Source organism: Convolutriloba macropyga, chromosome 12, assembly GCF_964194025.1.
Source record: "Convolutriloba macropyga chromosome 12, txConMacr16.3, whole genome shotgun sequence".
NCBI classification, from domain to species: Eukaryota; Metazoa; Xenacoelomorpha; order Acoela; family Convolutidae; genus Convolutriloba; species Convolutriloba macropyga.
Window position 1 is genome coordinate 17,547,345 of NC_134479.1, and position 26,250 is coordinate 17,573,594.

General features: G+C 36.5%; 1 protein-coding gene across 2 annotated transcripts in view; it reads left to right on the forward strand.

Annotated features, from left to right (window-relative positions):
- Positions 1-6,494: 6,494 nt before the first annotated feature.
- LOC142350714 (4-galactosyl-N-acetylglucosaminide 3-alpha-L-fucosyltransferase 9-like) overlaps positions 6,495-26,250 on the forward strand; it is a 34,888-nt gene continuing 15,132 nt past the window's right edge. Inside the window, exons 1-4 of one of the 2 annotated variants that reach the window (XM_075402657.1) lie at positions 6,495-6,697; positions 12,722-12,852; positions 19,162-19,471; positions 21,503-21,673. In XM_075402657.1, the coding sequence (XP_075258772.1) occupies positions 12,847-12,852; positions 19,162-19,471; positions 21,503-21,673 (487 nt within the window). In that variant the 5' untranslated portion in view covers positions 6,495-6,697; positions 12,722-12,846. Of the gene's footprint in view, positions 6,698-12,442; positions 12,853-19,161; positions 19,472-21,502; positions 21,674-26,250 lie in introns of those variants that run through there. The other variant, XM_075402656.1, reaches the window with a different exon arrangement.

A 26,250-nucleotide genomic window follows, 5' to 3' on the forward strand; every position in this document is an offset into this window, starting at 1 on the left:
AAATAGAGTTATAGAGCAATGAAACTGTTTTTTTCTTGAATCATTCAATTGTCAAAAGTTTCTGAGATCTTGTTTACAAAGTAACGCAACTTTTTTAAAATTACCAATGCGTAAAGGTTGGGTATAGATTTTGAGTTAGATTTTTAAAGTGGAGCCCATCAATAAAATTTATAATGTTTTGTTTATTCTTGCATTCAAACACTGAACCAGCAAACGTCCACAAAAAATTAGAGTGTTTTTATCAGTTGTGGTTGAGATGCTTTTATCAGTAAGAAATTGTAACTAATTATTTTTTTTGAAATTTCGAGTTATAGGACTGGTTCAAGCCGATTTTTTTGTGATTGAGCAAACTATCAGTTTTTGATACCAACTGAGTATCAAATAGTTCAACGGTAATCTACAGTATAACAGATGATAGAGCTAACAAAATTTAACTTAAAAAACGACCGAAATTAAATTGCTGAAACTAATTGGGCGGTGCGAAGTTTTCCTTGTCTTTTATAGGAGAACCGCCGTTACAATTGACTCGGGTTTATGTGTTGCATTGTCATTTTTGCTCAACCAGGGAAAACGAACGTCGAGTTTAGTTTGATTTTTTGGAATTGTTTAATTTGGATGTTTTACTCGCTTTGTGTTGGTTGCTCTTTTTGCAACCGGATGTACTGAAAACAACGGTGGTTCAAAGATATTCTGCATTCATTTTCGTTACTGAGTTAAATTTTCATTAAAAAGTGAAAGAAAGATCAACATAAAATAATATGCTTTTGTAATGTAAATGAATTGTTTTTAATAAAAGCAAAAAAAAATTGATTCTTTTCTCGGAAACTTGATTTTCCGTTGAGCAATCGAAAAAACGTCGAAGACCATGGCATAAATTCAGTATCATGTTTCTTTTGGTTGAATCTTGATTCCTCAATTTTTCATCAGCACCTACATTAGATTTTGATTAAAAATTCTTTCAAGTTTCAGAGATAAAAACAAAACCTGTTGCTGCAAAGTCTTCCGGCCAAGAAATTTTTTCTGAGCTGTTTCCCTTGACCAATTTTCAACATTCAAATGTTTCAAATCCTTCTTTTTGTGTTCGCTCCAAAGAACCCGAAAAATATCTTAAAAAAGAAATATTGCGTAAAAGCCAATTGTTCAAATCTGTAAACAGAATTATTTATATATTTTGATTACAATAATAGGATAGAAAGTATAATGGATTTCTTGAAATCATGAATTTGATCTCATTTATTTAGTTATACAATGATCTTTCAACAGCGGAAACAGTTTTGTTTTCCATCGATCTGCACTTCATCCAGGGTACAGACAGCATCTACTCTTGCAGAGTTCTGAAAAACAAGATGCACATGCATTCAGGCTTGCACAGTACTGATTTAGTTCTGTACAGGTTAACATCAACAGATTATTTGCACATAGGTTGCGCAACTATTAATGAGAACTCTAAACGAACGCTCTGTATTTGTTTCCGCTGCTATTTGTTTAATCTACTATCAAAGATATAATAGATCAAACACTTGGCATCCATTTTTCTAGTATAAGTATTATCTTTTTATTGTAATTAGGGTAACTTCATAAAGTCGGGGGAAATGAGCAGTTGAAATAAAAGAGAAAACCCAAAAAATTGGGTCCCAATGCCATAGTTAATCCACTTAATTTCTCAAATAGAAAGATCAACTGATGAAATGAGCAAGCGAAATGTAGCAAGTGTATTGGGCTAAAAAGTAGATTTCACAATCTAGGTGAAAATTTCAACTTTAAAAATAGTACAAAAATACCAATAAATCGTACTAACTTTTTAAAAAACGTTAACTGTTTTCAGCTCTTTTGAGGCATTACATTAAAAATGTGTAACCTAAATGAATTTGCGCTTAGTAGAAATTCCTAACATACGAGCAACAGAACCTACAAAACCAAATTCAGATATATTGGAATAAAATTGAGAAGAAAAGAAAAGTCAAGCCGATTGTTTCATTTTATTCCACAAATTCTTTAACTCCTCAAAAATATATCTATAGGTATTCCACAAAACTATATCTAAAATTTTGTAACGCACCACAATTTTTGCATTAATTTTTATGCACTTTCTCGGGGCGCCTGACAACTGATACCAGCTGATGGCAAGTGACACAGGGGGACCCGGGAAGGTCAAATGTGCCAATATTGGATCGTTTTCAGGTGTTTCTGAGCCGTTTTCAGCCATTTTCAGCCGTTTGAAGCCGAATTTTAGCAGAAAATTGACAATTCATTTTTTTTCAGAATTACCAAATGTCAAGCATTCCATTTATATTAGTGATGTTGCATTTTTCAGTTGCTCATAATATTGAACTTAATTTAAGGCTACAATTCTTTTTTATCCCAATTCATTTATTTACACATTTGGTTTGAATGATGGTAAAGGCGAAACTATTTAAATAGACGTTTATCTGGTGAGAAGGACGGTTATTGTAAAGAATTTTACATTGGTATGATTAAGTGTTTATTTGTATAAAATCACTGCAAGAGTCCTGCAAGAATAAAGGAACCTTTTAAGGTAACCGTCCGTTTTGAACGAGTAACGGGGGTAAAAAAGCTGGTGTTCTCCTAGAACTTGTTGTTTTTGAACTAATCCCTCTTCAACAGCAATTGATCTTTTGTCTACGAGCATTACGTCAGTCCACAACCTTTCTGAGGCAGTAACCTTTACGCGTGAAGCTCAACTTCATTTCTCAATCGCAGTTTTATCATCTGAACAAGGCGGTTATCTTGTCAATGCAAAACCAACTTCGGACTTCAGGGAAAAATGCCAAATTCCTTTCCATTGTTTTGTTTACGACCACAGAGCCAAAGATTTCCCAACAGCTTCCATAAACAACTTTTCAGCAATAATTGCATAATTGTAAAATTGCAGCAATAATTGCATTTAAACAATAATTATTATTTAGTCATTTCAAGACTATCACTAGAGACTTTTTATTACGGATGGTTGCTATGTACAAATTGTCACTTTTGAAAACAATGCCACGTTTTTAGAATTGAGATTTCAGTTTCAAAAACGACATTGATTTTCAGCTGGAAAATACTCCAAATTACGAGGTAAAACAGCCTTTTTTGTGTGCAGTAAATGATAGCTTGCAGTAATCTAATGTTAAAGTATGTCGGATTGTACTTACCAAAATGGCCCTTATTTACCTCTCAATTTACTTAGTCCCACATCGAGGTGTGCGTTAATGATCAGACAATTAAAACTCACAGGGGGGGGGGGGGGGTAAAGTGCGTTTTTAATTACATGGTCGAGTGCCATATTAAAGTCTGCCATCATCACTCAGATTGTCTTTTCATATTACAGCCGAGTAGCATTCTCAGTTCCCCCTTTTCGGTAAAAAATACTCAAATACGGCGAGGTTAAAAGCCTTAGCGAAAACAAATTTGATAGGCTCTATCGGCTACACTTGGATACACTTGGATTTAGACTTGCACTTCTTAGCCAAGACTTGTATTTAGACTGGCGAGTGTAAAAGGTGACATGATCATAGCTCTCAATCAGTACTGATATAAGAGTTGTAGTTAGACGTGCCCAAATATTGGTTTGCCGTTAGGTCCGGATAAGGATATAAAAAGTGTTTCGAATGCTAATCTGAGGAAAATTACTGGCCTCTTAAGTTAGACAACCTATACAATGAAACGGTCAGTGTTGTCTGGAATTGATCTCAAAAAACAGGAAAAACTTTTTTTGTTGAGATCGAGTATTTCCGGCTATTGTCATCCAAAAGTCAATCTAATAGCATTTGTGTTCGTCATTGGATAAATTGACACAAAACATTATCTACTGTGAGGGCAAAAACCAACGAGAAGATACCAATTGGGTCAAGATGCCTATTATAGCCAATATTGTACCCTCTTTTCAATTTTGCATTGTGAAATTAGTTCAATGGACCATTTTTGGTTGGCGCGGTCAATTTTTTAAATATATTTTTTTCTGTCTCAAACTTCAACAGAGAAACAATTATATGCATCAAAATTAGTTTTTCTTCTGAGAACGAAAATCATTTATTAACAAATCCGAAGATCCAATAGGGCTCTGTTTGGAACTGTTTCTTGAACTTTCCATTGCCTACTTTTTTGTTCACTCTCTGTAAGGGTTTGAGTGAACAGGAAAGCAGTTTAATTATATTATTCTGATTATAATTTATTATTCTTACTATTACTCTTGCTTATATCGTTTTCCTTATTTTGCTGTACTAGGTACCAGAGCATTCAATATAGTGCATTATGCGATACATCCCATTTGCAGTAACCTCATCATACGTAGTACGTTTTTGAATCATCTGTTAGTCTGCCTGTCAGTCGTCCATTGATTGACTCTCATCATGACAGGTACTTGACCGCGTCTCTGTCTGTTCTGTTAACAGTGAATGCAATAACACCAATCTTAGAACTACTCGTTGGATTAAAGTTGTTCACTGAATATCTCTTTAACTCTCGGAATTGTATAAGTGCTTCATTTAAACATAAGAGGACGCAGATAGTTTTTTAAAGGAAGGATAATTCTATGTCTCCAATCACTTTCGGATAAACAGAGAAGTAACCCACTAATCCAATGGAAACAGTAGAAAAGCAAACACAAAATGGCTCTAGTCGCAAAGACAAACATTAAACTAGAAGAACTCTTGAAAGAAAAGCCAACGGAAGTCATATACTCATCTCAACCTTCGGTGAAGAACCCCTACACAACCAAGCACAGAAAATGGAATGAGATAGACTAACAAGATGTCACCAAGCGATAGCCAAATAGACAAGGTAGGCGTTCTCAAGACTTGAGACATCTCAAGCTAAGTCATTACTCTACCTCAAACTAGGAATCAAAGGACTAAAAATGCATGCACAAAAAATTTCCTTAGAAGAACCTCGAGACAAAAGCAACCTTAGAAATATGGGTAGAACTGGAAATCAGAATTGTTCAACCGCTATCTCCTACGCATCCGCAAACAAATCGAAGCCCAAACGGTTTAAAAAACACGCTTCCAACCTTAGAGCCTTCGCCAAACACTGCTATCTAGGAAAAATTGAGGACGATCGATTGCGTGACATTTCACCCCGCTAAAATGCTAGACCAAGGAAATCAAAAAGAATTACTGAAAAAATTTTGACGCCGGAAAAAAACCACTAAAGACAGTCACAAGCGTAGAGGTCGGTGCTAGAAATCAACTCACAATACAGTCCAAACAAACAACAAACTCGTCAACGGCCCAATTCTTCAGACGGTTGGAATCAGTTATGAGTAACGCTAGTGCTAGAGAGCCAGGTACAGGAGAACAGATAAGACCGGCTTGTGTAACTAACAGAGCAAACAGCCACAATTGCTGGAATTCAGGTCAACCCTGGCAGACAAATCCCCGGAAAAAATGCCACGTCATTGACCAAACATGCAGACAATGCAGTAAGCCCAACAACTAAGCCTATGTCTGCAGGTCGAACATTGGAGAAACACATCAAAGAACAGCCCAAGAATATCAAGAAGAAGATATCACACAGCAGTCACAGGACCACAGGACATCAACCTCAACCCATTAAACTCAGATATACGCTCATCGATTTTGTGGTAAGCCCGGTAACAACTACAGGCGACTCAGGAACAGCATCCAAATTACACATCCAATAAAAAACATTAATTATTGGGTAATGGTGGACTTGGGCAGCTTCGCAAGCCTTGTAACAGAGCAAATGGTCAAAGGAAAAAAGGGAAAGGACAGCTACAATGGATGAAATCGGAAAACATTTTATAGATCAATTATTTGTGCAGTTTCCTTAATACCACATCAAAAACCTAGGGACACAAATTTACGACACACAAAACTAGGTATGGTGCGGTCAATTTCTTAAATATTTTTTTTCTGTATCAAACTTCAACAGAAAAACAATTATATGCATTAAAATTAGTTTATTTTCTGAGAAAGAAAATCATTTATTAACAAATTCAAAGATCCAATAGGGCTCTGTTTGGAACTGTTTCTTGAACTTTCCATTGCCTACTTTTTTGTTCAATCTCTGTAAGGGTTTGAGTGAACAGAAAATCAGTTTAATTATATTATTCTTTTTATAAGTTATTATTCTTACTATTACTTTTGCTTATATCGTTTCCCTTATTATTGCTGTACTAGGTACCAGAGCATTCAATATAGTGCAATCGGCGATGCATCCCATTGGCAGTAACCACATCATACGTAGTACGTCTTTGAATCATCTGTTAGTCTGCCTGTCAGTCGTCCATTGATTGACTCTCATCATGTCAGGTACTTGACCGCGCCTCTATCTGTTCTGTTAACAGTGAATTCACTAACACCAATCTTAGACTTGCTCGTTGGATTAGAAATGCTCACTGAATATCTCTTTAACTCTCGGAATTGTATAAGTGCTTCATTTAAACATAAGAGGACGCAGTTAGTTCTTTAAAGGAAGGATAATTCTATGCCTCCAATCATTTTCGGATAAACAGAGAAATAACCCACTAATCCAATGGAAAAATAGAAAAGCAAACACAAAATGGCTCTAGTTGCAAAGACAAACATTAAACTAGAAGAAATCTTGAAAAAAAAGCCAACGGAAGACATATACTCATCTCAACCTTCGGTGAAGAACCCCTACACAACCAAGCACAGAAAATGGAATGAGATAGACTAACAAGATGTCACCAAGCGATAGCCAAATAGACAAGGTAGGCGTTCTCAAGACTTGAGACATTGCCGACAGAAAAGCTAAGTCATTACTCTACCTCAAACTAGGAATCAAAGGACTAAAAATGCATGCACAAAGTTTCCTTAGAAGAACCTCGAGATAAAAGCAACCTTAGAAATATGGGTAGAACTGGAAATCAGAATTGTTCAACCGCTATCTCCTACGCATCCGCAAACAAATCGAAGCCCAAACGGTTTAAAAAACACGCTTCCAACCTTAGAGCCTTCGCCAAACACTGCTATCTAGGAAAAATTGAGGACGATCAATTGCGTGACATTTCACCCGCTAAGATGTTAGACCAAGGAAATCAAAAAGAATTATTGAGAAAATTTTGACGCCGGAAAAAAACCACTAAAGACAGTCACAAGCGTAGAGGTCGGTGCTAGAAATCAACTCACAATACAGTCCAAACAAACAACAAACTCGTCAATGGCCCTATTCTTCAGACGGTTGGAATCAGTTAGGAGTAACGCTAGTGCTAGAGAGCCAGGTACAGGAGAACAGATAAAACCGGCTTGTGTAACTAACAGAGCAAACAGCCACAATTGCTGGAATTCAGGTCAACCCTGGCAGACAAATCCCCGGAAAAAATGCCACGTCATTGACCAAACATGCAGACAATGCAGTAAGCCCAACAACTAAGCCTATGTCTGCAGGTCGAACATTGGAGAAACACATCAAAGAACAGCCCAAGAATATCAAGAAGAAGATATCACACAGCAGTCACAGGACCACAGGACATCAACCTCAACCCATTAAACTCAGTTATACGCTCATCGATTTTGTGGTAAGCCCGGTAACAACTACAGGCGACTCAGGAACAGCATCCAAATTACACATCCAATAAAAAACAGTAATTATTGGGTAATGGTGGACTTGGGCAGCATCGCAAGCCTTGTAACAGAGCAAAAGGTCAAAGGAAAAAAGGGAAAGGACAGCTACAATGGATGAAATCGGAAAACATTTTATAGATCAATTATTTGTGCAGTTTCCTTAATACCACATCAAAAACCTAGGGACACAAATTGACGACACACAAAACTAGGTATGGAACGCCGCCCAAGCGGCCATAACAGTAGTCCCGAACGAACACTGAGCTGCTATAGGCCGTTGCCTACTCCGGGCACTAGGAGTCTAACAACAACAACAAGATCTCTTATCGTAAGAAAATTAGAATGTATTCTCTGTCGACTAATTACCATCACAAAAATTTAACCAAGAGATAGCAAATATACCTACGACCATACAAGAAGAACAATTCGCTAAAAACACCAGACGTTTTTCTCAAGTTTTAAATCGCAATTTATCCCAGTACGTCAAGACAAGGACGCCCTATACGACTACATCTAAAAAACAGGCTTGGGAAGAACTAAAACCCTCCAAAAGAACGAACATATCAAAAAACTAAAAACATTCGACGATGATTTTGATTTTACCGATACTCATCACAGTAAATCGAGGCAATTGAATTCGAAAACATCTAACAGACTCAAAACACCGCCAAACACTACGAATTCAACACAAAAGGTGGTCAAGCCAAAGAACATACAAGGTCAATACTGGTTTTCACGATCTGGTGGACATAACACCCAAACTCCAAAAAGCAATAGGTGAAACACTAGTAAACATAACAGACGCATTTTGCTTCCTAAATGATATAACAACAGTAAAAGGGGAGGAATCCAAAACCGCAAAGATAAAATAATCATAAGTTTAGACCGACTTGATAAAACAAACATCGCCATAAACCTTGAGAAATGCCCTTTCGCAAAGTCCAGCATCACTTGGTTCTGTTTTAAAATGAACAGTACCGGCAACAAGTCAATACCAACCAAGAGACTAAACGCAAAACCAAAACAAAAGCCACTAACGACACGTTAATAGCTAATGTTTTTCATCGGTATTGTACACCATCGGTCAAAATTCATGCCAAACTTGGCGAGCTGCTGCCGAGGCTTCGGTGATTTACTCAAAAAACGTACCAATTTCATACAGAAGACCAAAAAAATCATGCACCAAAAAAAACTTGAACAAATTGAACACAGTATAGGCAAACTCACAGATACGATGGACTACGACATCACGCTTCCTCAATAAAGCAGCAGAAGCAAGTCAAAATATGAGCATGATTTGTGTAGTATAGCCTACTAATCACGCTTCAGCAATAAAGCAGCAGAAATGAAATAAAATAAGAGCTTGAACTGTGTAATATGGGCGCTCAAGCACTTTAAATTGTATTTATACGGACAGATTTTCTTGGTCCAGGTAGACGATTGCGCCTTACAATGCAACCTATGGGAACATTCAACAAAAACACATCAAATCGGACTCACCCTGTTGCGCGACAGACGCATTTCCTTTCAATTTTCAATATAAGACATTGCCGGCTCAAAATGGGACCAATAGACCATATGTGTAGAAGTCATAACAAGCCACCAAGCAAATACCACAACAAATTCGCCACAACACAAATCATGCGTTGAGATTGAATAGAGATTGAGAGAAAAAACGCAGACCGAGAAAACAAACTACCACAACAGAAATACAGACTGCAAAGCGCAAAGGTAGGCCCAGAAAACAAAACACGCAAATGCCCAACGTTTCCACCAAAGCAAATATGCACTGGAATCTTCGAAAGGCTCAACCAATGACAAAAACCTGCCAAAGAGAACAAGACCTAGATGCAGATCAAACAAAAGCACTGTTCTACCACCCGACAATTCCACATCAAACAGGAAACCAGTTGAAAGGCCTCAATTTATAAACATAATGTTTCCGCACCAAACATTATAACATGCACAACCCACCCAACGATCGATCGTATAGCAAAACTGCACAGAAATTGTTAGCATGACAGATATTCACGTCCCCAACAGACAGAAAAAATTACAACAAACAATGTCTACAACGCATTTGTCAATTCTCTCACATTCCACTCAACATCAACAAGTCTTAATCATTTGTGAACAATTGAATAAAAAAAATGGGCAACTCAAATTCTAAAGTGTAACTACACAACACTGCTCCAACATCCCCAAAATAAACAAATGTTTACCATAACAGGCCATCTAAGCCCTAAGCACAGTACCTCACGCGGAAAACCTAAATACAAAAGCCCACTGAACAAACATATAACCATCCCCAACCCGGAAACCACAAAAATCACGTAACTAATTCAAGTTGTCTTTAGTACCAGCTTCATTGAAGCAATGACCAATCGTGACAGAGCTTTACGGAGTGTAGGAGCCTGTATCCTAACGGGTGAAGCCAAATATACAACAACAAGTAGAGAAACCTAAGCACACACACACAACGGCTGCGTACTAGCTGACACTGAGTTAGCAATCCTCAATTCGACGAAGGAACTGGTCATTGAGTGCTACATGCCACAGATCCAGTAGCATGTGGGATGACTGAACTCGAATAAAGGCTTTGGTGGCCCTTCATAAACAGTTAGCTTGTAACCCAAACGAAAAATTGACGCCAGTATACCGAACTCTCTAACAATTTAAAAAGTATAATACCTAAAATTAAATAGGCACCTCTGCTACCCTCTTCGGAACCAAAAGCAGAAATCTAATTAAACTTTGGTGGTTCGCTTATAGCCAGATATGATTGAGAACTCTACTTCACAGCATGCATTGTTCGCTTCTCTATATTCCCTACACTTAAATTTTACAACAACTTAAATGGACCTAACATGAAAAAATACAAAAAATATATCATCGAACATGGGTTATCACGCAATCAATCAATTTTGCGCAGGCCACAATACTAATATAATTATTAGTAATGACCATTTAAAAAATTAAAAAGTTTCAAAACAATCTATAAGGTGTTATACCTACAACTAAATAGGCACCTCTGCCACCTTGTTCAGAACCAAACGAAGAAATCTAAATAGACTTTGTAGGACCCTCAAAGCTGGTCATTGTTGAGAAGTCTAACATCTAGCATGTATAGATCACTTCTCTAAATTCCCTACACTTAAACTTTACAATAACGCAAAAGAACCCAACATGAAAAAAGTTGAAAAATACACAATTGAACATGGTGTACCACGCAAACGATTAATTTGGCGCACAATTATAATGTAATCTTTGCCCCCGCAAACGAAATCTGTCCGACTGGAGCGCCTTATTAGAGCGCCTTATTAGAGCGCCTTACCCAAACAGTCAAACGACTATTAGGTTGCATTAAATCAGATAATTGTCGGAGATCGTTGAAGGTAAAAAACACACCTTATCAAATATCTTAACTCGTCTGTGGGAAAGAGGTAACTAAAGTGTCGCTATTCAAAGCCCACTTCCGAAGCAAAGCAAACACAACCCTAACTAACCTTACCTCTAAGCCGAACTAAAATAACTTCAATTGAACCAAAAACCTTAAACTGCTATTTGGACGAGAACTTCTTCGGAGAGGACGACGAAAATTGAACAAGGGAGGACCTAGAAAACGATGCCAAAGTCAAACATTACAAAGAAACGAAACTAGCTAAAGCTCGACACTCCAAGCACAAGATTCCATGCACTTTTAAATTGTCTTCTTTATCAATCGAATTACTTCTGGCCAATTCAAGCCCCCGACTACCAATAGCACGCTAGACTCTCGCCGCAGCAAGGGATAAAACGCATTTTGAAGCCATACACGAGGCCATCCCTGAAGGCACATCACTCGATAAAACAACTGTTTCAACCCTCAGAGTACAGGTCCCCAGACAAAGAGACACTGTCCTTAGCAAATCGGAGGTGGCAATGGTTGGCACCACCGATCAACGCAATATCCCACTCATAAACTTTGCAGCACGCAAGACCGTACCTGAAGAGCTACAAAACCAGCAAATCATTGGGGGAAAATCTATCTTTAAGCGAGGTACACATCCATCAGTCCAACCGTAAGTAAGAAGTCCAACCTGTATTACAAAAACTGCACTAACATACTGCCAAAGAGAAAGTACCTTCAATTGCCGAAAAAGCGAACCCACGCAGAAAGAAAGCAGCACAAGAACTGGCCCACCTCATCCCAAGAATCACACAACAAATTCCATGACAATGACAGCGCGAACTCCGACCGAGTTGATCAATCCGATAATACCGCAGCACCCACTGAAGCCCGAACAAGGAGAAGCATCCGAATCAAAAGCGGAGTCAATCGCTTGGGCACCAGCGCAGCAACCCCCGGTGCATACTTGGATTCGTCGGTCGAAGAACAACCAGCAAACAAAAGACGATTCACAGGCGTAGAACCCCCAACAGCAAGCAAGCAGCAGCCTTCGGTAGAAACTACGCCAGCCCCTCCACCCCCCCCCAGAAGCTTACTATTTAGCTAATTCCCCTCAAAACTCTTTCATTTTTTGTCTTTTTTTGGTGCGGGGGTTAATGGGGGTAATTTGGGGGTATGGTGCAAGAGTAGGATGTATTTTTGGGGGGCATAATGATGCATTACCCCCTTACCCGCCTTAACTTACATCGTTTTGCCCCCTTAAAATTATCCCCTAATCTTTTTGGGGGGGGGGGGGAATTTCGACTCGGGTATGCGAATTAAATGTTATGTTGTTATATAGCTCGTTACCACGTACAAAAATAGCACATGCGCATGTTCTGTAAAAAATGTATGCCCACTTAACGTGCTGGGGTGAAAACAAATGCTCCCACGTTATGCTTGTGTAAAATATGTATAAAGTTTTCAGTTTTATACATACTTAAGCAAATGAAAAGTTAGAAGAGGCAAAATCAATTTTAAAATTTTCTTGAAAAAATCTCTTATGTAGAAGCTCAACAAATGTAAAATTTCAGCAAAATTGCGCTCAAGTTCAACTTAGCGTGAAAAACTCGGCATATCAAAAGCATTTCATGCCGTTAGGTACACACAATTTACACAATTTTAGCGCATTGGTCCGTTTTCGAGAGGAGGTAATATTCTGAAATCACAAAACGTATTTCAATATCTCTGAATTGTATAGACATAATTAGTTACAGGTGAATGAGGCTGTTTATTGTTTCAGAGGCTGGTCATACGCGATTTTTGCCGTTTTACAACGAGGTTGGTGGACTGGCTGCTCGGCCCCGAGAACAGTTTTGGATATCAACAGCTCTTGAGAGCAGTGCCCATTTGGGAAACGGAAATCACATGCAGGTACGCAGACCAAGCAAAAACCTAGCACAATTCATCAAGATCATGACTACTTTCGCGCAAATTCAATAGAATTGGTTTAATTGAGGCAAGAACAAGTATCCGATCGTGTTGATTTTTGTCAAAAAAATGCAGGGGCGTGACAAAATTTTGGGCAATTTCAAGTTTTAAAGAAGCAAAGATCCAGATCATTTTGACATGTCAACCCTAGTCGAGACCAGATAGCTATCTTTTAGGCATCGGGCAGACTCTGGCAGATTCCCACAAGAATATGCATCTTCTGGCAGAAATTTCTGGCAGATTCTCACAAGATAAACAGTATTCTGCCAAATTCTTACTCGATAACCATTTTTCTGAAAGATTCTTACAAGACAAACGTTTTTTTGCCAGATTCCTACAAGATAGCTAATTTTTCCTGCAAAGTTTAGCCAATTTCAATCAGATTCTTACGAGATTCTTTCAAGATACGCACATTTTTTTTCTTGAAGTTCCTACGGCAAAATAGTGCTCTAAAGTAGTTTAGGTCTCAAAATAAGGGCAATCAGTAGAAAAACACTTTGACAGTCTAATTTTTAAAAAAATATATCCAGATTTTCAGTTACAAACACAACCAAAATTATCGATGTTCGAACTGTTAGTTAAATATTTGATTTTGAAACAAATAAAGTGTTCACGTTTTTTCAAATAGTTTTGTCAACGAGCAAAAAAATAAATGCAAAAAACTTACACAGTATTTGAAAAAATTCTCTGCAATACAACGCGCGAAGCGCCTGTGAAAAGAACGGTAGCATAACTTTAAATTTCTTACGTTTTTAATTCTAGCAAACCGAATATTTCTTACGCTTAAAACTGATCATACCGACCAAACCAAGATTTCTTAAGCCCAAAACCAAGCGTATCGGACAGCTCTTTAGAAACTTATTGTAACTTTTGTTCAGTATTCTGGAAGCATGTACAAATGGTCTTGTTATCGTAGAGATTTTCCGATGTTCTCAATCTAAAATGACTTCTAAACCTGAATAATGCCAATGTAAAATAGTTATTTGAATTCGAATTTAAAAAAAAACAATCGGTGTTAGATTTAGGACATTCATTTAATGAATCGGGGACAACTCTGGGACACAATTTCACTGCACTGCTTTTGTTGTGATTTTTGCGTAGACATAGAAACTTCCTATGAAAAAAGAGTTTTATTTCGACAGTATTAATGTACAAAAAGTATTCCTGCAGATGGGCTTTTTTTGTGAGAGCTAAATCGAAATCAATTAATTCTTTGAAAGGAAAAGATGAAGGATAGCTACTGCATTTATGTTTTTGAAAAAGATGTATATCGTCCTTCTCTGTTTCTTTTCTAACGTATGGCTTCCGAATAGATGAAAATTGGCACTCTGATATAGCAAAACTTTTTGAAGGTAACATTCTTCATTCTCTAGTAGTTCAATTTGTCTTTTGAAAGATCAAGAAACCAAGTACGCTCACAAAAACTAGTTAATTGCAAGACGTCATTTTGTTCATATCTGTTTATGAAACATGTTACTTTTTTCATTTTAATTTTTTTTTTGAAAAATCGGTTAAAGGTCCATGAATACAAGGCTCTAAATGTTACAATATTATTTCATTTGATATCTGTTTCATAATTATCAAAAGTAAAATCAGACGTTCCGAGAATATTGCAAAAATTTAACAACTTTCCGCTCCATCTGGCGAGATTCCTTAGAGACAAACGTTAGAAAAGCAAAAATCGTGGAACCCAACGATCCAACCACCGAAAGTTCTTATAAACTTTTTCCAGGTTAGCTGGACATCCTGTGTTCCATCACATGATGACCATTTTGATAAATGTCTGAAATGTTCAATAAATTGAGCAATTTTTAAAATGAAATTATGTTAGGCATGTAATTAGCCAAAAAGGCTTACTGCCCAAATTATATCAGTATTTACTTTAGACCAAGTTCAAAGACTTCATTTTGCTTGTAAACAGTGCCCTGGGTAAATGCAAAATTACTAATTGTCTTCTTAATCGACTCAAAGCATCGACTTAGATAATTAGATACTGCATCAGCACAAAAAGGCAATTTTTAAGCAAATTTGAATTTAGTGTAACTAAACTCAAACACTCAGAACTCTACGCTAACAACTCTGTACATGCTTACAACCGTAATCTTAAAACACAAGTCGTGAAATTAGTTGACAAAATCGAGTATGTATACTCAATTTTTAAACAAAGAATTAAAAATCTAGAAACAAGAAAAATTTTCTAAGCAGTATAATTCAAGCGGGTAACTGTGTAGATCTCAGACAAACAAAAAAGAATTAAAAAAAATTAGTGGTTCTCCAGTTGAATTACTATTCATCAAACGAACGTTAAAAATTTATGTGTTTAGCTATCAGTGGTTAAGTATTTTTTTTCCTTTTACGTGTTTTTCTTTCTATCTTTTTCCTAAGAGAGACGCAATTGCAACGCGGAAAATCTGTACGCAGAGTGAAAAATGACGCGCCAGTAAGCCCCATTGAGATCAGAGCTCGACCGGAACGAACTTTTAAGAATCTTGCAAGATTAACCTCGTCTTGCAAGCTCTTGCAAGAGTAACATCCTCTTGCAAGATCGTGCAAGATAATCATCCTTTTGCGTGATCATGCAGAATTAACATCCTCTTGCATGATCGTGAAAGATGAATATTATCTCGCGTGATTGTGCATGATTACATCCTCGTGCATCACCACTTCTTCTTGCAAGAGTCTGACACAATATTTGTGACACATTTATATACTGCCTCGGCCAGGGTAGTCAGATATTCCATTTACAAACTATTTCAATTTAGATATTTTTAACTGAGTACGATTTCGTTGCCACAAGTACGCTTTGCACTAACTCAGTAACAATAAACTGTTGTAGCACCAATTTCACGTTAATGCATAATAAAAATTTTGCTAAATTAGAAACATTTTGCCTTGCATATACCCAGGTCTAGGTACAGACTTATGAAAAGACAATGCTCGACCAAAATGTACTATGAAAAGGCCATACTCGAATCATCTGAGCTATGAAAAGACATTATTGGACTTCAAGATATGCTGGACTTTAGCTCCACTCACACTTTTCACAAAAGATTTTCACTGGACCCAAATTGAGGGATGGCCTTTAGCTCGGCCCAATGTTCCAAAAAAGAATATAGTCCAGGCAAGGTCTTTTTATTGATCCATGTCGAATTTACCATAACCAATTAGAGTCGCACAATTAGACTTGGTTATGAAAAGACTAATTGTGGACCCATGAAAAGACGTTGCTCGACTCTTATTGGTTATGGAAAGATTTTAGCTGGACTCATGGAAAAACCTTAGTTGGACTTTAACTTGTTGCTGGACTTTAAGTTGTTGCATAGTCAACATTGGCCCCAGCCTCTAGATTTTTAAATTCTTTTCGAGAGTCTGTGCCTAGACCTAGGTATTGTTGGTTAAAGATCTTTTTAGTGACTTAAAGACATGATTTCATGGTCTTATTGCTCTGTTTTTGTTGCCATTTCTCAAGGATTAGCTGATTTTTTTTTGTTCACGTGAGACTTGAAACTATTCAGGAAAATTTCACCTGTACTAGGTTTCAGATCAGATTCTGGTGTCTGTGCACCTGGAATTTATCAGAACGGGAAATTCGCGTTAAACTTTTAAAATGGTCGAACGGCGCCAAAGAAACATCCTGGGTTGACGTATCCGCCGATAATAATTGGTGAAAATATTTGACTAAAAGAATCATAAAATACTATTAAATGATTACGGTTAAAAAGTGAATTTGGTTGTTTGCTATTTACATTTGATGGCTGAGCTCTTAGAGGCTCTGAAATCTGGGTTTTAAAAAATAGAACAATTCCTTACACGATTTTCGTAAACGTTAATATATCAAAACTGTCTAGCAGTGTGCTGGCCAAGATTTAACGGTGACATTACAGCTATTTATATAGACCTAAATAAAAGTATATCTTACCTTATTTTACCTCTATTCATAACATGACGTTGCAGACAAACTTATGCTCACAACAATTGCAGATGCCCCATTTATTAGGGGCTTCGGTCGAGAGCCGGGCATTCGCCCAACAGAACATTGGGAAAAGAGACGCGAATTTGTCGTATTAACCTATACACTGCAGCAAGAGACAAAACTTGCTCTGGATTCATCCACCGTTCAAGACGTGGACGAAAAACCGAAGACCAAAGAAATAAAGTAACTATGTAAACATTTGCATTGAATGTCGGCCCGCCAACGACGAAGATATTAGAATCCGACTTCCCGAAGAGAAACCAAGAGAAAAGTCAGCAGCATAGATGACCGACAAGGAGAAAGATAAATGGACAGTTGAACTAGAAAAGGTGAGGACAAAAACAAAAGCCAAAACCAGCGAACAAAAAGAGGGCAAAACACTTCCGGATTTTCGGTTAAACTGCGGTCAGAAGAAACAAAAAGAGAAATTAAAGCAAAATAACATCAAGAATCAGTTAAGTCAAACTTGAAACAATTCATCTCTTCGAGGGACAAAAGAACTAAGTAGTCAAATTTGATCAATACCGTGATTTGAACTAGACATTCGAAGAATCCAGAGACACTTGGACACAACCAGCAACAACTAAAAATTTCGGAAATTTTGGAAATCTAAACTGAACCAATATATAATTTATAAAGCCGAGACATTCTGACAACGCTGAACTACTATAACTGAGGTGAGGAAACACATTCGGCCACAACAAAGCATGCAACGCAATAGACAATAAAGGATCTAAAAGGGGAAAATGGGACAGTTTTACAGAGAATGCAGGAGCAGAAGAACAAGAGAAAATATTTGAAGAAACTTTTTAGCCACCAGAGTCAAATTGTCATAAAAGGTCAGCAGCTTGAACAAGAAACCGCAAACAAGGAAATTATAAAAAACAATAACAACTCAACCTAATACTGGCAATCAATCAACAAGATACATCCTACAATTTGCCAACCAATACCCAACAAAAAAGGAAGAGAAGAGAAACAAGCAATAATTGGAAAAGACTTAAACGACGTCGCAATTGGGGGCAACAAACGAAAAACCAGTTGAGATTTAGCTTGAATTAAAAGAGGGAATTTAATTCATTAGTAAAGTAAAATTAGACACCTGGAATCCATTATCAGTTTTACGAAAAGAGTCGGCGAACCCTTTATCAAGTATCAAAACCATCTTCCACGTATTGCTTTAACAGGACTTCGTAGATTTTGGCCGTAATACAATAAAAACCACCAATTTTAATACTTTTAATCTTTAAAACTACGCAATGGCTGAACCATAGACTTCAATGTCAATCCTCTCATCGACATAATGTGAAACTATTAATTAATAACTTGGTCCATGCATTCAAAAAGACGAAATAATCAAAAAATGTGCTATCAGATGAAAAAAATTTACAGGCCGATAAACAAAATTGAGTGTTGTCCCAATTCAGCTACAGCATAACATGAAAATTGTATTCAACAAACTGGTGAGCTTTGAACACGTTACACAAAAACAGAAGTTGGCGGAGACCATTTCATAAATTTAGTTGACATAACTCATCTGAATGAGGGAACAGTAAATAAATTAGTAGCACATCTGACTTAAGAAAGAACATTGCAAAAAAGACACAACGCTAAAATTACAAGAAATAAAAACTCAATCATCAGCAAATTTGCGAAGAAAAAGGGAAACATCTACCGCTATGGCAATCTTCAATCGAATTGAAATATGACTTTGGACAAATAGAGCTACACTCCAACACTCCGAAGCAATACATAATTACAAATTTAGGTAGCAGAATAATAACAGGTCATTATCGTTGCGTTATAGGTTTCCACGTCTGGGCCGAATTTTCAGTCATAATAGTGAAAATAAAAGACAGAACAGAAAAATCTTAGAAACTGCGGCCTCGCAAAACGATAGATATGTTGTGAATGTGTTTCACCTGAGAATCCCCCCGAGAACAACAATACCAAGATGTGGGAAACATCATTACCTGTTTGTTCTAACGTACATTAGACTATTGTTCCCTTATACTCATCATAAACCGCTAATCTGAATCATTGCATAAATTCGTAAATTTTGATGGAATATTTCAGTAGGGTATGGAACGCCTATTAGTTTGAATTTCTCACATATAATCTAATTTTGAGTAGCTCTGAAACGGTGCTGCAACAGGAAAATTGCCTCTTTGCATTCGTTCGGTACGACGCTTTCTACTCTAATTTGTTTAATTATTCGAAGCTTGAATATTTGGTACTGAAAACAAATTTATTACTATATTTATTGTTATTATTTCCAGGCAGTGAAGCATCTTTTCAACTGGACGGCTACCAGTGGAGAAAACGTTACTTTTCAATTTGATTCTTTCCTTATGAAGAAAAGGGAACAGAAAAAGTTATGGATAGAAGTCGAAAAGGAAGTGAAGCTACATTTCTCTAAGAAGGAAAAGTTGGTCTGCTGGGCTGTCACAAACTGTAGAAACACTTATACTGACAGAATTACTCCGGCGAAGGAACTTGCTAAGCATTTACCAGAGAAGCTTCAGCTTTTTGGATCAGGTTGTATCCGGGGAATGAATGAACACGCAGAAGACCACGGCCGGATTACAGGTGGTGTTGGATTTTTGCGTCCCTTTTTGAGCTTTCATACTGGCCTTTCTATTATGACCACTTCAAAACAATCTATTAAAGGCTGGCTTTGTTTATTGTACAAGGTTGAAAGGTCGATCATATGTCGAGGGAGGACTGGGGGGCGGGGAGGGGGGCAATGAACTTGGGGTAGCGGTCATCATTTTCCAAATGATGCATTATCAGATTAATAATCAACATAAAACATTACATGAACGCGTGGTTATTTTTTAATTTACATTTTTGAGATTTACAAAATCAAAGTCTTTTCATACTCAATATTGATTGGCCATGGCCTTTTCAAAAAGTCGACCAACTAGGGGGGGGGGGGGGGATAGCATACAAGAGCGTTGAGGGATTCAAATGTGGCATATTTGGAATCTATTTGGACGACTACGACGTGTCCCAGGTCCTTTTTGGGGATTCTAAAAAGTTTTCACCATTTTGCTTAGTCGTGCAATCGTGCAATCGTTTGCTGCGAAACCAGTTAAGTTTCTTAAGTTTCAGGTTGACTCAAAAATTTTAATCTTGCACAAGTCCATGGACAATATTTACGGGTGATAAACTCTCGGACCTATTCTGTTTCACTGATTGAGGAAACAAAAATACTTCTTTAGCCCCGGAGAGCTTCCAAATTAAAAAAATAGTTTTTAAAAAAGTCTTCATAAAATTACAGCCTATGAATGTGGAGCTTTAGGGAGTTTAGAAGTTTCTGTAAACACTTATGCGTAGGGATGCTTGATTTGACTGCCCATGAGGGCAGATAATTAGAACAACGTTACACAGTCTACTGGACAGTGTTTGTTGTTCGTAATAAAAAAATTACACCCCGAGGTTTTTTCTGTAGCTATATAGGTTACTGTGATACGAGTACTAATCAAAGAGAAAAAAAAGGTTGAAAACCAATTCTGAAATGTTTATGCTACTTTTTAAAATCCAATGCTGTTTTTACTCTGTACATACATCGTTTTTTGTCAGAATTTACACTATAATAGTTTTAAGAAACAAGTATGAACAGTATGAAACCATATATGAACCTTGTATGAAATAAAAAACTTCGACCCAAGTTTTAACCTAAGGTTTTTGGTGGTCGAAGACTTTACAGTATAAACCCAGAAAACTTTATTTGGTGTTTCTTTAAAAAAAAGAGGAGGAAGTTGATGAGGACATAAACTTACTGAAAATACAGACTAAAAAAAAGTATTGATTCGGCGCTGATTTACTATGGTACTATGATGAGAACATGACAACATAATCATAATGAAAATAGAGACTAGAAAAATATTTTGATTCAGTGCTGATTTTCTATGGTACTATGATGAGAACATGGGAACTTAATCATACTGAAAATACAGACTAGGAAAAAATATTGATTCAGCGTTGATTTACTATGGTACTATGATGAGAACATGAAAACATAATCATACTGAAAATACAGACTAGAAAAAATATCGATTCAGCGCTGATTTACTATGGTACTATGATGAGAACATGAGAACATAAACATACTGAAAATACAGACTAGAAAAAAATATTGATTCAGCGCTCATTTACTATGGTACTATGGTCCGGGTGATAACTGAAAGCGCGTTACATCAGACTTTTTAAGTCTTTGTGACATGCTAAAGAACAACTAAATACCCTCAGAGACTTACAAACATAATTTTACATTCATAGTTTTTACAAAGTTCACTCCTCCATAATTTGAAGAATTCTAAAAATTGAACTTAATAAAATTAACGATCAATAAAATTTTTCTGTTTCTAAGCACTCAAACCGCCAATAACAATGTTGACGGAAAACAATGTTTTCTTTTAAATTTATTTTTTTGCTACGAAAAAAGCCTCGCTTTATTAAACAGTTGGTTCTATTTTAAACATACGGTTCCTGCGAAACACTATATTCTGCAACAAATTCTTTTGTTTTGAATTTTGTAAATTTTTTTTAACATTTGAATTTTGTAAAAATGCTATTTTAAAAGGCTCAAAAAAACCAATGTAATCAAAATTCCAGCTGATTGGACAGAAGGCATTAGGCGAACTATCGACAAGTGCATGTTCTACTTGGCATTTGAGAACTCAAACTGTACAGATTATGTGACAGAGAAATTCAGCAACCCTCTCATCAGTTACGCAATTCCAATTGTCAATGGATTCAAAAAGAGCTACGAAAAACGCTTGCCAGGTAAGAAGAATTCACTAATTATATCTGTTCCCATCGGCACAAACAAAATCACATCCATATATATATATATATATATATATATATATATATATATATATATGTGTGTGTGTGTGTGTGTGTGTGTGTGTGTGTGTGTGTGTGTGTGTGTGTGTGGTGTGTGTGTGTGTGTGTGTTTATATACATATATATATATATATATATATATATATATGTGTGTGTGTGTGTGTGTGTGTGTGTGTGTGTGTGTGTGTGTGTGTGTATCTGTGTGTGTGCATGTGTGTTTGAGAGTGTGTGCGCGCGTGTGTTTGTGGATGTATGTGTTTGTTTGCTGTTTTTACCGTGTTTCCGAGTTACTCTGAACTGAACAGTGTGAATAGTTGATCTGTTTTTTTCTGGACATAATTACCAAGTTTTTGGATGTAAATATGCTGTTTCTTTTCAGTACTGATTTTAGGTTTATATTGAAGTAGGCACTTGTTCCACTACTGAGATACTTTTGGTGGTCAGCCCGCCAATTCACAACAAAAAATATGATTGATGGAAGAATTATACAACAGAGAGTTGAGCTTAAGGAAAGACATTAAGTTTCCAAATAATCACATCTGATTTACATCCGATAATTCAAAAAGTGAAGCAGCTTAAACTTCTAGCTTTCGAGCTGAATCAGACTATGAATGGTTCATATTGACCTTGCATCAGTAAGAAAGTTGTGAGCGTGGTGAACAAAAATGAATAGCAGAAACAACGAAATTATATTGCGCTGTTAAATTACTTTGCTGCAGTTTTAAAATACGTTATTAATATTTCTTGAAACATTTACACATTTTTATAACCTTGGTACTACGAATAAAAGTTTTTAAAGTTTCCTCTCATGCAATCAGTTTGATCGTTTAATTTGTTATTATTGAATCATAGCGAAAATTATTTCAAAATTACGTAGAAAAGAATAAGATCTTTTGAATTTAATTTTAAAACATTTCCTTATTTTTATCTGATTTTTTTATCATTTAAGATTATTACAATTTTGTTTAGATTCCCTTGTTTTCAGGAACATAAAATTTTACACCAATAATTAAAAAGTCAAGTTATTTTTAATACTGCTAATCCAAAAAAATGTTTGCTTACTGAAGTAGATCTCTGTTTACATTGTGCTACAGTTTATTTGCTTCTTGGCCATCTACTTAACAAAAAGTAGATTGTAATTTCAGTAAATTCTTTATTTTTAAATTTTCATCGGTAAAACTATCGTTATGCTGTAATATAGTTATGAAGTCTACATTAACCAGGTCAAGGTACAGACTTATAAAAAGGCAATGCTCGACCCAAATGTACTATGAAAAGACCATACTCGACTCATTTGAGCTATGAAAAGATTTTAGCTGGACTTTAAGACCTTCTGGATATTAGCTCGACTCAGATTTTTTGCAAAAAAAAGTTTAGCTGGATACAAAATTTTACAAAAGACTTTAGCTCGACCCAATATTGGGGCTGGACTTAAGCTCGACTCAACGTTTGCAAACAAAATTGAGGAAAAGTCCTTTCATGGGTCCATCATTGGAATTTTCATAAGAATGCTTTTTTGCCATTAAAATTGTCCGTGCAATATTACATATAACGTAGTCAGCATGTTTGCTCATTCGTTTTTTCGATTCAGAAGAACCACTAATCTCTCAAAAACAAGCATTTTTTAAAAAAAAGACAGTTCATAATTTTTGAGGGGAAAGCAAACTGAATAACGCCGATATTTTGTCATGGCTAATGGGACTAGCACCAATGCACTTAAGTTAGCAGGTTTTATTGAATTAAGTAATGTAGTAGTATACTCGAGCTTACATGTCTCCTTGTCTTAAGATTGGACGAAGATCTTAAGGCTTTTGGCAGTTTTCTAACTGTTTCCTAAGTTAGGTTGTTTTAGTGGGAAGCTATTTAGTTGTGCTCCGGATCGGCTTCTGTATGTACAGAAGCGGAAAAAATGAAAAACATTAGATTTTAAAACAAAACATACAGAAGCAGAAGAAAAATGAAGAACTTTAGATTGTGAAATAAAACAGACTTATCAAAAGACTAATGGTGGACTCAGGAAAAGACCTTTACTCGATTTCATTGGTTATGAAATAAATAATGGTTGACCCATGAAACGACCTTAGCTGAATTTTCTTTGTTATGAAAAGACTTAGGCCCGACGCATGAAAAATATTAGCTCGACTTTAACTAGAATCTCGACTGTGTAATTATAGTCAATATTCCCCCCACTGGACATTTAAAGTCTTTTAATAGGTTGAGGCCTGGGCCTGTGTATGATATAGTGAAGTTAAATTGCGTTAGATAAGTCTCAATACATTCCACAAAAAAAGTAAAAGGTCGAACTGTCATCTCCCCGGTCTGTAGATTTTGACATATATGCACCTCTATATTGGTAAATATGTTTTGCAGTAACTAGTGTTACATTTAATCAGGGTATTGAGATCTTTATGAAGAAATAAATAATGCATTGCCCAGGTTGCTGTGGCCCAGATTGAAGTGACCGCTGACGATCTTCGAGCGCATACATGTTTTATGCACGCTCGAATTGTATGGTCTGGAAAAGGCTTCAAGTACACTTCGGCCTGGTGTCATACGTGTACCTCAATCATTATTTCAGTGCCGTAAAATAAATATCAAAACAGATTTTAGTTCAAATTCTTTTGCCCTTCATTTCGATGTTTTTCTTTTTGATATTGCTTATTAACTGCGGTCTGAGTTTATGTCTGTCCACCCATCGTTGGTTGACAATTACTTGGAACTTTCAATCTTTTGCAATCATCTTTTCAAATTTAGTTTCTTGGTTTTACTCCCCAAAGCTGCAGCCCAAAACAAATAAGTACTTCGCTTTTAATTCTTGTAAAGAAGCCGTCATGTTGCTCCGCGAAAACTGTACTTAATTAGAAAAGTCTGACATGGCGCAGTCAGCAAACAAGCAAACACCTCTGCGGAGTGAATTTGTGGGGACAAACCAACCCCACACCTTCCTCTTCGTTGGCACAAAGGGAGAGTTCGTTATAAAAGAAGTGTCCTTAATTAAAAGAAGAAATTGGTAGATGCGGTAAAAGAAGAGAATCCAACGGGTCGACTCCGTGAAATATGTCCAATCGTCTCCAAGTAACAGATAAAACGAATCAAATTAAAACAGTGGGGATGACATTATGACGGTTGTATTCGGCGCTAGTGTTGAAACGATTACTCCTCTTAACGTGCCAATCAAAATATGGGAAATATCTCCTAACACACTAGTTGATACAGGAAGCCCAAGCAGTATTCCGGACCAGTCAATCGCAACGCCAGGAGTGAAGAGAAACAAATAAGCAATCTTGATGAGCGCAATGAGCAAGCTTCAATTGCGCAGGTTCTCAAATGAATCAATTTAGGTCAAGAAAAAATCGGTACCCCTGTTGGCGCATCGGAGATGCAGAAATCACAAAAGTAGCCGACGGCCTCAGGCAACTAAAGGGCAACGAACTCATTGATCAACTTGCGCTTGTAGTTATGCAAATTCCACCTACAAAAGATAACCAATTAAACAATATTATCACCCGCTGTGCAATAGAAGAACAAGTAGCAAAGCGTTTTCCTAATCCCCTTACTCGCATTGGAAGATCAAGAAATCAAGCGGATATATCAAAACCTCGTAAACACTTTCAACCCAGGCATTGAAAAGGAAGACGCAGTCCAGTTAACTAACCAAATAAATTAAACTTAGAAGTCATTATATTACTATTGAGAAAAATATCATAACACTAACTACTATCAGCATTTTACTTCCCCTATTGTAAACACAGTTCTTAAACACCCTTTAATAAAGTTAGCACTCGACTCACAAAATTTTATTAAAATAACACACAAAAACAAATATCAATTGCCGAGCTTGTAAACGCTAATCAAATTAATAATCCAACAAATTAGTGATCCCGCAAAACAAATCATCATTTACTTTTCAAGTGAAATGCGTGCCGTCTACTGTTAGAACAGTTAACAGGAAACGAATAATAGCCAATAGATTACACGTTCTCATTTCCAATTTCGTGTGATGAACACAACATTGTGAACTAATAGTAACTTTTAGGAGTAATTTGATCTCTTGAATGATTCCAAAAATACATTTATGATCAACATTTTAATGTAATTACTGATCATACAGACCTACTTTGGATACCCAAAGAAAACTTCCCTAATTAATCATAGAATAGCAGTCTAACACGTTGGTTTGACCGACCGTTTCCATTTCAATTTTCGATCAATTATTTACCAGGTGCAAAAAGGGGTCTTGTGGATTATATTTCTGGACAGCTAAACAAAAAGTCAAAAAAATGTCTGTATTTGATGAAGAATTTCCAAATGCTAAATTGGAATTGATTTCTGTATCTGCAAAGTCATTAGATTTAAACTCAATACCATCCGCTACCCAATTGCACACTTTACTAAAATTACATGATAAAAATCTACAGGTTAACATATCAAATAACATTAAACAAAAACTAGTCACTACAAATAACACATTTGCAGCCCATTCAAACAACATACTTTTAACTTGTCACTCGCTC